The 16729-nt window shown below is 42.0% G+C and overlaps 1 protein-coding gene across 1 annotated transcript in view; it reads right to left on the reverse strand.

Moving 5' to 3' along the window:
* The window catches only part of Ralgapa2 (Ral GTPase activating protein catalytic subunit alpha 2), a 290311-nt gene that overhangs the window by 104920 nt on the left and 168662 nt on the right, over positions 1–16729 (reverse strand). Inside the window, 6 exon segments of the mRNA XM_052725986.1 lie at positions 3813–3884; positions 5393–6164; positions 9593–9776; positions 10832–10969; positions 11232–11300; positions 12555–12665. Coding sequence (XP_052581946.1) covers positions 3813–3884; positions 5393–6164; positions 9593–9776; positions 10832–10969; positions 11232–11300; positions 12555–12665 — 1346 coding nt within the window.

Genomic DNA, 16729 nt, shown 5'->3' on the forward strand with positions numbered 1-16729 from the left:
TTGAGTCCTCATTTACTCAGTGTAGGAACACAGAGGGCTAAGCTCAAATGAAGGACTGACTGATGGGGGTGTGAGGAAAGGTGACCTCTAGTTGTAAACATTCATCAAATTTCACATCCTCCAAAATATTAGCACTGCAGAGAGCCTGCTAAGATGCAGACACTGTGCCTGGCCTTATTAGCGCCAGGCTTTTGAAATGGTAATTACAACATCAACAGCACTTCATATCTACAAGCTGCACAACCAGTGCACGAAGGAGCAGGTAATTCAGGAACACACACACATAAAATCAACAACACAGCTTCCCTCATTTGAATGCATCTTTTTTCTTTCTTACTAGGAACAGACCAGAAGAGTTCCATTTTCTTGTGCTGTCAGGTTTTAAGAACCAAACAAAGAAAAACATGACTTTACCATTTCCTTCACTACACAGCGGCAAGAAAGCTCACAGTGATTTGTATGTCCAGCCATCACACACAGTATAAAGACCCTAGCTGCAAGACTATTTTTTTCTCAGAACATGTGAAGAAGGCACTGTTCCCCAACAACAGTGATATAAATTGATACCGGGAATAAATGGAAATGTCCTGAAAGTTGGGGGACAAGGTGTGTTCTGCTTGGTATCAGATCAATCTATATAGCACAGGCTATATTTCTTACAGGTAAAGAGCCATCAGACTTAATTCAGGTTTTCAAAAGGCAATCTTGAAAAATACCCTTTCCCATGAAATAAACTGATGTGCATTTACAGGCCAATACGACCTAAGTCCAAGAGTTGGGGCTTTAAGTGAAGGTTAATCAAAGGGCAGAAGATTGCCAATCAGCTACCCAAAGCCATATTTTACTGCAACAGCACCCCAGGGAGCTAATTCAATTGCACCTCATGCAACTAAAGTGCATTAACATTCAACAAATTGGCTACAATTACAAGATACCAGTGCATTCACTTAACACTGGAGAAGCAGGGATAATTCAGCGTGTGCTGGAAAAGCTGGGTTTGGGGTCCAAATGATTGTTTGTTTAACATTGAAGGGCAGGACTGAGTGAAACAAGTGCCTGAGCCCTGCAGAAATCCCTCATGGAATTTCCAGAGGGCCCAGTCTCTGTCCTGGAGAGAGCAAGGAGAGAAAGACTGTACAGAAATGGCAGGGTCGAAAGCACTTTTTAAACATTTTTGAAATTTAAATTAAGCTTTACTTGAATCAAGAAATGAAGCCATTTAAAATACCAATGGAGTTGCAGGATCTGCCCAAGGGTGGGTTCTTTCTTCAGTTACAACCACAAATGAATCATCTAAACTTGTATATTTTCTTTTTCTTTTAATTTTATTTCTTAAAACTAAGATGCTTACCACTCTGCAAAGTAGTAGAGTTGCCAGGAGGAAAGGTCCTCATATCACCTTCTGCAGGTGGAATGAGGCTCACTACAGGCACCCTGGCACATTCCCAACATTCAGAAAACATAAAAAACAAGTACATGCTTCAACATGTGTGTGACTCTAAGAAACCATGAATGATGATAAAGATACATGGGAAGGTAGAAAAGAAAAAAGAAAAAAAAACCCTATATAGTCTTTTGATTCCTATATAATGGTCCATATGAATTAATGTATCTTAATTCTAAATGCTTCTGAAGGAGTGAAAGGACATACAGCTATAAGTAAGCTTAATATGATTTTATCTGCTGAGTCCTTGGTGAGACCAGGACGCAGAGAGAGAAGCAAGGTAATAAAGGTAGTGAATTTCCAAGATGGTCAGCTTCTTCCTCAGCCTCCTGACTTGAGACAAGAGCCTGGCAGCTGCCCCCCATCAGGCCCACTACTGTTGGACTGGCTCAACAAGTTCAGGGCTGGACCACGACATGCCACACAACAGTTGTGGACTAATCAAGCATCCTATCTATCTTCAAATTGACCAGCCCTAAAGTAGGGAAGAACGCTCTAAGAGGATTTAAAACCCCAAGACCTCAGGCAGATACTGGATTTTCAGCTTCCTGATCCCCGCTCTGCTCTGCAGAGGGTCTTTTTCTCTGTGTGTCTGCCATGTGCCTGTTTCCTCACCCCCAATGCACACCTTTCTTCAACTGCTCATCCTGTCTGCGGTGCTTGAGATTTCTCTGCGGCCGCCTGTCGTGCTTCAGATTTTTCCTGCTTTTTAGTTCTTTAACTGGCAAAGGAAATTAACCCAATCAAGACCCCAAGACTGCATCATTTGTGTTGTGACAAAGATATTTTTTCATTAAGTCCTCTTAAAGGGGTGTGTGTGTATGTGTGTGTGCACGAGCACACACACATATGCTTTTTTCAATTCCAAGTGGAGTTTACTAGTTGTTATTGTCATACCTAGGTTCAAGAATTCAAACCAAAAAAAAAAAAAAGAATTCAAACCACCAACCAACAAAATATCACAGTTATAAACCTGATATGCAAATAATAGGAACATGAACCAAGCATTTACTTAAGAATAAACAGTAAAACCACAAGAAATCTACTTGAACACAAATGATAGTGAAAATGCTTGCTTAGGAAATAGCATGGCACCAACAAACACCATGCAGGCCAGTGGATGAGAACCCAAAATAAACCCATTGAGTTGCAACCATTTCATTTTGACCATGGTGCCAAACACACACAAGGGAGAAAACCAGCCTATTTAACATGTAGAAGAATGAAATTAGATCCCCATCTTTCACCCTATATAAAAATCAATTTATGATGGACTAAAGTACACATTAGATTGAAGTTGCCAGAGAAAAACAGAAAATAGTTCAAGACAAAAGAACAGACAGGGATTTGCTAATAACAGAGGAAATAATTCCAGAACTATCAAATGGGGATCATACAAAATCAAAAGGCTTTTGCACAACAAGGCGGGGGTGGGGGGGGGGAATTACCATCCTGAATAGAGAGCTGCAGAATGAGATAAAACAAAAAACTTTTACAACTAAGTCAGACAGGGCCTAATATATAGGATATATAAAGAATACTAAATTAAACATCAAACCCCAAATCAACAAATAGTTTAATGAACAGGATAATTCTTAAAAGAAGAAATGTAAGTGGCCTCTAAATAATTTAAAAGTGTCCAACATCTTTAGCCACCACAGAAATGTCAATTAAAACTGCTTTAAGACTCTATCTCATCTTGGTCAGAATGGCTATCATCAAGAAAATACAGGGTAGGATGTCGGGGTTTAGGGTACTTTATTCATTGCTGATTGGAATATACAGCACAACCACTGTAGAAATCACTCCAAAGTGGTCACCCTTAAACATAATACATATAAACAACACTAAATAGACTCAGTAGGCTGCATGCATGCGCTTATGTATACACACACACATATACATGAAAGAAAAATGTAGTGAATAAAATATAGTGAGAATTTGATCTAAGTGCGCGCGCGCGCGCGCACACACACACACACACACACACACACACACACACACACACACACACACGCACACACACACTAGCAACAATTAATGAAAAAGAAGCCATGAAGTTAAAAGAGAACAAGGTATGGGAGGTTTTGTTTTGTTTTTGTTTTTAAAATAAAGGATTACTTGTTCAAGGCCTACCTGGGCTACAGAGTATGTTTGTTGTAGGCCAGCCTGGCCACTTAAAAGAGTTGCTGTCTCAAAAACAAAACAAACAAAACACCAAATGTTCAGTCAAGGTCAATATCAGCAGATTTTGGGCTACAGAAATACTCTGGTGTCTCTGTAGGGACCTTCTTTCCTGAAATTGTATTTGATACCATGAGCTCACAAAGATAGACAAGGAAAGATATTTTAGTATACTTTCACATACCATTGCCGTGAGTCCAGATTCTTTAGCTCTCTCAATAATTTTGAATTTTTCTTCAACAAATGAAAATTCTTCCTACAAAGGGAAAAAAAAAAGGATGGAAGAAGAAATCCATGTAACCACAGACCAACTTTGCTACTTTCTAACCCATTACCAAACATAGCCATTATGGTAGTTTGAATAGGCTCACAGGAAATGGAGCTATGAAAAGGTTATGTCTGTCCTTGTTGGGGCAGGTGTGGCCTTGTTAGAGCAAATGTGTCACTGGGGGTAGATTTTGGGGTTTCAGAAGCTCAAGCCAGGCCCAGTGTCTCTCCCTTCCTGCTGCCTGAGGATCCAGATGTTGGACTCCAAGCCACCTCTCCAGCACCATGTCTACCTGTGTGCTATCATGCTTCCCATCATCATGACAACGGACTAAAATCTCTGAACCTGCAAGCCAGCCCCAATTAAAAACTTTCCCTTATAAGAGTTGCCATGGCCATGGTCTCTCTTTACAGAATAGTGACCCTAACTAAGACAGCCATCATCCATCCATCTACTATCTCATTCACTGAAAAACTGTGATAGATATTGTAGTTGTTTGAACGAGATGTCCCTCATATTCTTGGGCATTTGAATACTTGTTCCCCAGTTTGGTGGTCTTGTTTAGTTAAGTTTAGGAGATGTGGCCTTGCTGGAGGGAGTATGTCACTGAGGGCAGGCTTTGAGATTTCAAAAGCCATGTGACATTTCCAGTGCACTCTCTGCTTCCTGTTATCAAACAGATGTGAGTTCTCAGGTGTTGTCCAGCTGTCATGTGTGCCACCTGCTGTTCCTGCCATTATGGCCCCTAAGCATCTGGAACCACATGTCCAAAATAAACTCTTTCTTCTATAAATTGCCTTACTCATAGGGTTTTATCATAGCAAAAGAAAAATAACTAATTCAGAAGTCTTCAAAATGAGCTCCAATACCCTTGAGTATGCAGAGACATAACAATGCCACTGTATCCCACTGCCTTCTAGTGACACTGGAAAGCTCTTCAGTCAAGAGAATGCCCCTTATGTGTGTGTGTGCTTAAGTTTGTTTTCAATGTCGGCTCTGGGAATCTCTTCCCCACCCTGTCTCCAAAGCTCCACTCCACTATCAGGTCCAGCTCAAACCCACCCTCTTCTCTGAGATTTCCAGCACTGCCCACACTGCCCATTGGATCAAATTACTCCTCTTGGCCTCCTGTGCCACTCTGTCCTTTGTCTGAGGTGAATCAAGTTCACATCCCTCACAATCCTGTGGCTAGACAGTGGTTTACTCACCTTTGCAGTCCATTTGCATCTTGTATGAAAACAGAAATAGTAATGGTCAGGGACACAAAAAGGAAAACAATGCTTCATGTGCTTTCAAACGACTGACAGGTATTTGGATTTCAATCTGAATACCAGTACAGCACATTCAATTTTATTTCTAGCTGTAATCCAGTAGCTAAAAATAATCTGTAAATATTGAAATCCAGAAAAACCTCTGTTTCTTATTCTTTAACCTCAAATTGATAAACGAAGAATCCTCACATGGAAATAATGATAAAAGATTCAGAGCACTGTTACCTTCTGTCCCAGGAATTCATTCCCAGGTCATCAAGCAACAACCTGCAGAAATAAAAGGGTCCTCGGGGCTCCACTGATGAGGGCTGCCCTTGGCTGGTGACCTTCACTGCAGAATTAGAGTTACACCTCTGAAGATACTCATCTTCCTGTATGTTCTGGCGCAGGATGACCTCAATAATTTCCTTCTCTTGGTCACAGTTCATACCACATGGGGGTGGGGAAGGCTCATTTAGATTTAGTTGTGATGGTAAAAGGCATTCGGGGCTTGAATGGCCAATGTTTTCAAGTAGTTTGTCAAGTGCATCATCTCCTTCCTCACTGTGAGACAAATCTTTCTGAGGTCCGCATGTGTGTTGATGCCAGCCAGAAATCTGAAATGAGGGATTCTTTCCACTGGGTGCCAAGTGGCCTTCCAGAGGTCCATATAAAACCTTGCCATCCCAAGAGTACTTCCCTGAGATATCCCTCACAATGACTCTCACATCTGAGAGGGAAGCCCCTGAAGTCCCTCCATCTGGTCCTTCTGCAGGTGTCTGCAGGTAGGAGATGAGGGTGCTATCGTTAAATACGAAGAGCTGCAGGTTTGGGCTCCTGAACACCTCCGAGGACAGCTCAGCACCTTCCACGTGGGCGTTGTCATGGTTCTCACTGACCAGGCTGTGCAGCACGGCAGGGCCCCCACTCAGTGGGTAGTGGCCTAGGTGGTTCACCAGGTGGGCCATCACCATTCGTGCAGTGAGGGGGATCAGTTCCACACTTCTTCTCTTCTTCTCTGTGAACAGCAGAAGGAAATGTGAGGAGACAGTGGGGCCACCACGAGATTTCTGTCAATAGTTTCAATATTTGATTTTTGTTTTGTTTTGTTTTGTGAGACAGGGTGCCACTATGTAGCACTGGCTAGCCTAGAACTCATTATTCAGACCAGGTTGGCCTGGAACTCATAGAGATCCACTTGCCTCTGCCAGGATTAAAGATGATTAAACATTACATCCAGCTGAATGTTTGATTTTTAACTGTGAGATTGTTTTTTCTTTTGACACTAATTCTATTTGAATTAAAAGATAGTTGAAACAGACTGCTGAAGAACCAACTTACATAAAGCTGTCATTCTGAAGGGACTTTAAACAGTCTGCAGAGAAAGGAATAAGCCAAAGAGAAGCATCCCATGCTAGACAGATAAAGATTCAGGGGCTCAGATGAGGGTAAAAACCAGGTTGAAGGGGCAGTTGGGGCCAGAAAGTTGGGGCCAGGGAGGTTACTGTGGCACTCCTCTGTTGGATGAAGGTAGACCTAATAAGGACATTAATAAACCTCAGGGTTACATTTAAAGATTGGAAGCAATTTGTTTAATAATCATTGCAACAATTTATGTTTTGTTATTAGGGCACTTAAAATATTTAAGAGAATTTTTCATATTAATAAATCATGAAGGCACTTAGAAGAACGTAACTAAATTTGTACTTGATGATTTAGTATCCAAGAGCAACTGACTTATAAAATTTTAACTTAAATGTATACAAAGACTTTGACCACAGCCTAAGTAGTAGGGCTTTACAAAATGAGGTAAAATGGAAAGGCAGATATACTAAAGCTAGAACTAGAAATTGAAATGAGTACTTCAGGCTGAGAGTAGTTGAGGAAATTTCAATCTATCAAATTTATAAAATTTGATGCATCAATTTGATAACAAGTGAAAATGTAACTTTTAAAATTTTATGGGAAAAGGTCTAAATATTTAAATTAAGGCTTATAATTTGAGCTAAGAGTATTAGGAAGTAACTGGCTTTTAAAATCACAATGTGAACAATCAAATATTAGCACATAAATCACTGTAAATATATAACTTTATAATATATATAAATATACAACTATATATTGTAGCCCCAAGCAGTTGCACGCAGTTGGAGCTACTTGCTTAAAGCGGTGCTACAAACAACTCATTGATATTGTTAGAAAATGCTATATGTATATTTCTAACTATATATAAATATATAATACTTTTAGCTTTAGACATTGCCCAACCAGCATATATATAACATCTTGTTTTGTGCTGTATAAAAACCCTAGAAAGAAACAAATCTCTGAAATTTGAGAAATTCTGAGCAATGAGTGAAGAGATTAAGATCACCTTGAATTTTCTTGGGTTTCTTATCAAATTTTTCAATGTACATGAAATCTATACCCAATAAAATGTCACACAAGTGGTCATTTACATCTCTTCCTAAACTTTTTTCCCCAACCTAAGAGAAATATATAAGATTTCTACACAACTAAGAAATTTAATGCTCCAGCTAAGAAATGTTGTTGCCCCAGAGGCCCACATGAAACCAGCCGGGAGTTCACAGTTCATAATGGGAAACACGCCGTTGCCATGACAGCAGGGCAGGCATAAAACTAACGGTAAAGGTACAAGATGACAAAGGGCCAAGGAAGAAAACACCAGCTGGAACACCACCTTCCCTCTTCTTCTGCTCACAGAGGCTGTGGTTTTGATTTGTATTTTGTGAATACTTGAATTCTACAATGGAGAATGACTTGGAGTCATATCCAACTCTGACACGACAACAACACATCTAATAAACCCCAAATGGGTCTGGTACTGAAGTCAGGAAAAGGAGCAGGTGTGAAACCCTGACCTCTCCTCCTGCTACATCTCAGCTAAGTCTATTTCCTGTACATTCCCTGAGAACTGGAGATGATCTGGATTCAACCAGTGACAAAACCAGCTCAGGGCTCCCACAAACTATGGAAAAGGAAAAGATTCCAAGTATCTTCTTGTCTCTAAATTCCTAGAGGAAATGCAAAGCTTGACCTCTCACCTCCTGAAGCCCTTCTCCTTCCTTCTACTTTAAGTAGTTATTAGCAGTGATCAATCTGAGCACATATGCTCACAGATGGCTGGACTGTGTATCTTGATTAAAACTTTACTCAAAAGTAGTCATTATATAAAGAATAGGTGATGGCCTAAGTCAATATACAGGAGTGAACCTATTTTAGGGAGCACTGTACACTCTGCACTCTCACCTGACCAGGTTTGAGTGGTCACCAACTCATGCTATCTAGTTACATAAGCCACCCTGAACTAAGTGTTCTGGTTAAGTCCATATCTAAACACTTCCTTGCAAAACAGCCCTTTTTCTGCTCTCTCTCTCCTTCCCTGGGCTTGTTAAAGCACCCAGCACTACTAATTGCTTCTGGACCACTCACTCTCTGACCTTGATGTCGAAGAATGACCTCTAATGACTCTATGTTGGTCCTTTTCCACGTCTCTGACCTCACTTACTTGGTGCTATCCTCTCACTGCTCTTCCCTTAAGGACGCTTTGCCATGATGTTCCCTTCTTGGGCCTAGCTTTCAAACTTAAAAGCTTCATGCAGTTTCCTTGGGTGATGGTACACTACTCTGTAGCCACATTTTCAAGCTGTTAATTGAGTCAGTTGAAGATTCATACATAATAATATGAAATAAAAGAGATCTTAAAAACCCTTCATCTCAGGGGTAACATCTTACCTATACAGTACAATACCACAACCAGGAAATGGACATTAATATGTACCAGTTTTACACATTTATATGTTTAGTTTCATGAAAACTTGCCTCACTTATAGTGACCCGCTCACTTTCAGACTTATATTCCAAGGCTTACGTTGGGTGCCTCTCATTTGGAGCAGTGGCTGAGGAGGCAAGAGAACAGCCAAGTCCTAACACTCTCTACAGACTTGTCTGCCACAGGAACGAACACACCCCAAGTTGGGGCAAGTAAGCTCCCAGTTTTCTTCACGAGGGGCTTCCGCTCTGGAATACTCTATGAGCTCCTTCAAAGCCTGCCGTCCCTGCTGTGTCTAGCTTAATTCTTCCCTACGGGAAGTCCTGAGGATGCTACCAGCCCAGCATCATCCTATCTCCCCCACCAGATGTAAAACTTCTGGGGAAGAAAAATGAGTCCCCCCAACCTTTTTTTTTTTTGCATTCCATGGGTATGAGTGATTTTCAGTAATACAAAACCATGTGAATAATTTAAGATGAGAAAAAAGAGAGGACAAAAAGAGGAAGAAACAGGGACGGTAGTTTGCCACAAGAGAGTCTATAAACTGGGACTTTAATAAGTAGATTCAAAACAAACCTCAAACACAAGCATGGACAAGACTACAATCTTACCTCTTCCTGCCCATAAGATTGTGTATTTGTAGACATACGTACCCTCTTCCACAGTCAGCAGGTTCCCCAGGTCTGCTGATGAATGGTACTGGACCGGCTCGGAGTTCCTCACATTTGCCAGAGGTAGGAAGGGGTCATAATCGGTGGATGACAAGTCAGCCAAGGTCAGGGTGTAGTGACTTTGCTGTGTGTATGTACTTGAGCCACAGACACAGCAGTGCAGAACCTGAGGAGAACAGACAGGGGTGGCATTCAGTATGCCACCACCTCCTGACCCCTGACAAACTGTCCAACCCCCCACAGTGCCCGGGAGACAGGACTGCTACTTAGGAACATGTCACAATACGGAGTTCTTTCCATTCCTAACTATCTTTGTGCTACAAGCAAGTCAGTAATAATACCTACATTCTCAGGGCACATAGAAAGCATAAGTGAGGTTTCTGTTCATGTGGGATTGCACACACCTCAGTCAATCAGCCTCCAAAGGCAACACAGATGGAAGGACCCAGCCCAGGAGATGAAAGATGGTTGTGGGAAAGCCCTCACGGTAGAGGGCAGGGTGACCACAACCTGAGTTTAAATCAGTACAACGTATGAACCCACATATTATAAGGGATAATTTAATATCATTTTCAAAGCATAATTAAAGAAAAGTAAATTGAACACAGATTTTAAAGTCTCTCACTTCTCACAAAGTGAGATTTCTTAACTCCTATCCAAAGGATTTTTTCCCTTTGTGTTCTTTTCGTTTTGGTTTGGTTCTGGTTGTGAGACAGGGTTTCATTATGTAGCCTAGGCTGCCTTGAACTCAAGGCAATCCTTTTGCTCTCATGCTCCCACGTGCTGGGATTACAAGCCTGCACCACCACACCTGCCCCTTGAGGTTTCTTTAAGGCAAAGAGATTACTAGAAGCATTATGGTTTTCTTTTCTTACTCTGAAAAACAGATCTCTGGATGCTGCAGACCCTCCTACAACATCAATAGTCCATTTTGAACTTAAGTAGGCAGAAATCACGTGCCATGAAGACTGGGGGCATTCTGATCAAATAGTAATTGTTTAAAGATGACAGTCATGTGAAATGTATGCATCTTCACCTTGGCAACTACTGGCTTTCTGCAATTGCATCTGTTCTGCTTGTTCATTAATTATTCATTTCTTTCCAAATACTTAACCTTCCACTGGTCTTTTTCAGAAGGCACAAATACATAAATACACAACATTTTGATAATTTTTAATCCATAGGTCCACCATCTGTACTCAAGGCTTAGAGGAGACTCACCCTGTAGATATAATCCAGCAAGGGAGCCCGGGGTGGGTGCAGCTCCTCCAGGACCACCGTGGACACCGGGTGGAGAAGGGCATTCAGAGGCAGAGCCATGCACCAGTCCAAGAGGCAGAGGAGCAAGGACACAATAAACTAGAAGAAGAAATATATCCAGAATCTCACTCTATGTCCCTGAGGACCCACTGCATGTAAAAATAAACAGGATTGTCCCTGCTCAATATTCAATGGACACACAAATGCAGGGTAAGTAAACAAAAATGGCTTTCATAGGAAAGAATGCTAAAGCCAACATATAAGGATGTAATAAATGACGCCATCATTTGTAAAATTAGTTACCATTTTGTCTTATATTTAAAAATAAGTGTGAGGGAAAACTACCTAATATGTCACTTACCTTTTTATCTGTTTCCACTGAGGAGTACTCTGCACTTGGTAAAAGAAATGCAATTGTGGCCACGAGTATCTGCACAAAAGATAAAACCCAATCAAGCAGACCATGATAGTTTAGAAGCCGTATGTTAAAAATCCCAAGATGACCTTGCAACTAAACATAGCTAAACACTCACTGGACGATAATAGGGCCAGTTGTAGGAGATCTGAAAATAATGATATGTAATGGTTTCTACTTCTTTGGTGGGAGATCGAGACCTCAAGGGAAGGAATAGTTCCCTCTATAGTCACAAAATACCTACTATTAGTCCTACATTTCTAGTGGAGTGAAAAAAAAGTTTTCAAAAATAATTATGAAAAGGTTCCCATTTGCTATTATAAATTAGCACAGGTCTCCTCCTCCTGTTCCCACATCACAGCATGCCATTCATTCTCACAGGTATCCTGTTTAGATAATTACACAGTGGCACTAAACCCAACTTTACATTCTGCATCAGAGTAAAAGGTCTATTTTACTCCAGGTCACTTCAGGTCAAAAACCACTTGTGACTCTTGATGTGATTCTGAAAGAACAAAGCCATCTCAACCAATGAAGTCTGTCTAGGGCAGGGAGGAAATGAATCTGCATCACTTCTTCTCTCTCCCTGCCATCTGTCATGGGGACAAATCAAATTTCCTCAGTCTCCACTGGATGGGTAAAAAACAGGGCTTGCTTGAAGAAGTACAGTTATAAAAACTGCAGGCACCTGTGAGCTAGTCTCCACTAGGCTCTGAGCAAAGACTCCTTGGCTATAGCTGACCTCCAAGAAGCTGTGGTTGAGTACTTCCTGTTACTCCTGCCTCCTCTCCTAACCGCCTCCCCCTCAGAGGTTAATACTGCACTGATCTCATTACTGCGGAGTAGCCATGCCATAGCAGCAAGCGTGGCCCAGGGCTTTAGTCTGGGAACAACTCCTGCTTTACACAACAGCCAGGCCCCCGCCCTGCAAGGAAGGCATTAAACCAGCTGCCTACTCCTTGTTGGCACCATCCAAATTACTCTCAATGAATAAAGCCCAACCTACAAAAGGTCTCTTTGTTGTGGCTGTGTCTGCCTTTCAAACTCTCCAAGCATCAGCCTCTGCCTTGGAACACTGCAGGCTTCTTTGCACAGTGCCTAGAATTGCAGCTGAGAAGAGCCAGCCAACACCGCCTGAAAACGGGGCTCACATGGCAGTTTAATAGTTGTTTCTCTAACAATTATTTGAGGATCTACAGTTAATTAGATATCAAATACATTATTAAGAAGGAAATACGGATGCTTTAGCATTACAGATAAAGGACTTACTTCGGCCATTTTTCGCGGTAGAGCAGTTTCATACATCTGAAGCTTTTCCCAGTAGGAAACCAGCAGCTGAAGAACATCACAGGCTACCTGAGCCACGGTCTTGTTAGGAAACTACAAAAGGAATGAAAACCCCCAAGTAAACAGAGCAGCTCAGCAGCTGTGTGTTCTGGAGGAAGAACAGGGCTGTTTGCTCTTCCCAGCCCTATACACGTATCTCATGTGCAATTGATGAAAACTATGTCCAATTAACATCATTTGCACATGGCCACTCCATCAGTCTACACTGCTGATTGTTTGGAATCACCTACATTAATTTATAGATCTGAAGAAAAAGGTGGCCATTGTTTGCCTAGAAATGAAAAGTCCAAGTTTAAAATTCTGTATTCAGCTAATATAAATCATACTATTGACAACTTGAGGAAATTAGAGTCTATGGTTGAGTGTCCTCTGTGTGTTGAACCTTCTACACAAATGTAACTCATTCTGTCATTGACAAATTGTCATTGACAGCTCTGTAAGGAAGATGCTATCTTCATTTCACACAGAGAGAAACAGGGATTAATCAAATGGCTTCCTACCTGAGGAAATAAAAGAACACACATGTAACACACTAAGAAATGTGGAAAAGCAGACTTTAAGGACATAACCCATGGACTAGGGTATGTTCAATGACTGGGTGTGTCTCCCAAAGTTGTCTGTGGTGGCTTGAATGAGAATGGCCCTCATAGGCTAATATATGTTTCAGTCAGTAAAACTGGAAGGACAGAGCCATCTGACTTCTTGACATCAGACATACAGCTACAGGATTTGGAGTTTGCCCTGCCAGGCTTCAGTATTCCATTATTTCCTCACTATGCCCTGATTCCCCCCCACACACACTTTGGAATAGTAAATGTATATTCTGTGCCATTGTATGTTGGAAGTATTACATTTGCTTTTGTAACTTACATGGGATTACAATTAAGAGATTGCCTTGAGTCTCAGAAGAGACTTTGAACTTTGGCCTTTTGAACTGTATGGAGACCATGAAAGACTATGGGAACTTTTGGAGTTGGACTGAAGGCAGTTTGCATTATGATATGGCCACTTTCATGTATGGGGGTCAGGGAGTGGAATGTGGCAGTTTGACTGAGAATGGTCTCCACGGGATTATATGTTTAAATGCTTGGTCCTCAATAGTTTGAACTGTTCAGGAAGGATTAGGAGGTATGTCCTTGTTGGAAAAGGTGTGTCACTGGGGGTGAGGTTTCAAAACCCCATGCCATTCCCAGTTAGATCTCCCTCTACCTCATGGCTGCTGTCTCAAGATGTGAGCTCCCACCTGCTGCTCCAGTGCCATGCCTGCTTGCTGTAATGCTCCCTGCCATGATGGTCATGGACTCTAACCCTCTGGAACTGTAGGCCCTAATAAACTCTTCCTTCTATAAGGTGCTTTCAGCATGGTGTCTCTTTATAGAAAATGGAAAAGTAACTAAGACACCGCCGGATTATTATTTATTTACTTATGTATTTATTTATTTTGTGAGGTGGGTGCCAAAGAGGTAATATGTGCAAAGTCCTGGTCATCACGCTGAGTATACATAAATGGGATGAGGACACCTGTGCTTCCAGTCTTAGCCAGAACCTAGAGGCTACACTGCTAGCCACACCTTATTATTGACAGCACATAGCTTGTAGATGCCTGTGCTGCTTAATCTAAATCACATGAGCATTCAGAGGCTCTTCACAGCCTTCCTCCCTCATCTAAACTCCAGAGGACCTGACCGCCACTGGCCTCCTACCCCACTCAAGCACCTTGGGTGTTTCTGTCCTGGGGCCTTTGTACTTGCTCTTCATTTTGCTTCAAATTTCTAGTTCCCAGGTCTAGTGTAGCTGGCACTACTATATTGTTCAGATCCTCACACAAAATTTCATCATCTCCATAAAGCAGTCCACACCTTCCTGCTCTTCAGTTGGAAGAGCATCCATCCTGCTTCATTTCCTCCACAGGAGATGGTAATGCATTTTACTGTTTTCTTCCATTGTTATCACTGTTGGCAGGGATAACAGTGAGGTGTACACGTCATGTTCAAGGGGAAGAAGAATGAATGGGTGCTAATAAAGCTCTTAAGAAGCTGGACACAGACAAGGGGAAAGAGACAAGAGCTGTGGGAGACATGACCAAAGGCCTTACGGCAGAACGGGGGAGATGGGGCAGAGAGGAAGTGGTAGGATGGAGGACTGCAGCTCTGGAAGGATACAGACGGAGAACTGGTTTCCCTCTAGAGGAGCAGCACTATGCATGTGCTGTGGAGGCACAGGCTCTGAGGCAGCTAAGGATCCGGAGACAGGGACTGCCAATGGAGTAGCAGTCTGCATACACAGTGAGAGAGGCGAAGGATGGTAGGGATAAAAGAAATCACTCACTCACCACTGGGAAGGACTGAGTGTGCCAACACTGAATTAAAGGCGGAGAGCTGAAGCATGAGTACAGCAGGTGAGTATCGCCTACACTTTCTAGGAACTGGGGTTGCTATGGAGCAGGCTGTGTCTGTCTGGTGGGCCAGAGTAGTCAGACCTACGCATCGACGGTGGAACGATCTGGCACTATGAGGGCACTCACAGGGCAAAGGCACAACACGTATCACTGGATTGTTTTCCTGGTACCTCCTGTTTTCCCTCATAATTACAGAAATGTGGCAGACATTTTGAGAATTCATAAACATTCAAAGAAGTGAATCTGTTCATCTGTGATTCTATTCCTCTGATATTATCAAACCTTCTAAATTAAATAAATTATTTAATATGTATGGGTGTTTTGCCTACATGTAAACCAGCACCATGTGCATGCCTGGTTTCCTTGGAGGCCAGAATAAGGTATCAAATCCCCAGGAACCACAGTTACAGACAGTTGCAAACTGTGGGTGTTGGGAACTGAACCTGGGTCCTCTGGAAGAGCAGCCAGTGCTGCTCAATTATTATTATCAATTTCTATCTCTGTTCTATACTATATAGGAAGTTACACATGTCTAAGATAACATCAGATTATTAACAGTGTTCTCAAGTAAAGGCTAGAGCTAGGGAACAAACTTAAATGTGTATGTTTAGGTTTCAGAAAAGGAAAAAAAATTGAAAAACATCTTAGAATTGAGAAAATGGGGTATTTAAAAATGAATTGAGATCCATACAAATCAACAACTTATATCCAGTATTTTTTCCTCTGTGGTTTGGAAGTCAGAATCCTGTACACTGAAGTTATATAAAACCCTAGGTAGGCATGAGGCCAGAGCATCCTGGTTGGACCTAGCAAGGATCTCAGTCAGTCCATTTCCCTCATCTGTTAAGTACAGGTAACAGTGTCACTTCACCTCCTGAGATAGTTCCCAGTATTAAATATGATGGCAAGGGCCAGGCCAGCCAGAGGAAACTGCCATGTGGCATCAGTGTTTACAATTCTTACATTCTTCATCAAGGGATTAGTAGCAGGTACTTGCCCAGCTTCTAAGATACAACCAGGTGTTATACAGGAGGGATGGGGGATGAGGTGACAGGGAGTAAAGGACACAGGCGAGGAACAAGAGGTACTGAGTTTGGTCAGGCAGGGGCCAGACCACAGTGTTCTATTCCAAGGATGAAGAACACTGTGGGTTGATCAACCCATGGGCCAAAGAAGACAATACACAGAGGGCAAACAGGGTTGCCACTGGTCTAATAACAACTGCCTAGAATCTGCGTAATCATTGTTACTATCATAGCTTCAAGAAGAGGAAAAAGGGCCTGGACAGATGGTGCAGAGTTTCAATTCAGATTCAGCTGAATCCTCCTACAGCCTGAATAAGCTCCTTCTATCTCCTGCATATCAGTTCCCTCCTTCACTAGTAAAATAGGAACACTTCCCTTGCCACTGAGAACTCCCACAAAGCCCTCGGCACAGTGTCTGGCAGAGACTCACTGGTTCTGCAAATTTGATAGTAAGAGTGCTAATTATGTCTACTGTTTCTGCACAGGAACCAAGAAGGGCGGGATGCAAGCTCTGCTTTAGGAAGCAGCCTAACTGCACAAGTGGAAGTTCAATTATGTCTTTTATGCCACACATATCTACTTTCAATGCTGGCTCTGTCACTCATGCCCGTTGCCTTGGACTTGTGAGTGGATTTCTCTGGGACTTGATTTCTTCTGGTGTAAAACAGGGACTC

The sequence above is a fragment of the Peromyscus californicus genome, unplaced genomic scaffold, assembly GCF_007827085.1.
Source record: "Peromyscus californicus insignis strain IS unplaced genomic scaffold, ASM782708v3 Scaffold_7__1_contigs__length_154581171, whole genome shotgun sequence".
NCBI lineage: Eukaryota > Metazoa > Chordata > Mammalia > Rodentia > Cricetidae > Peromyscus > Peromyscus californicus.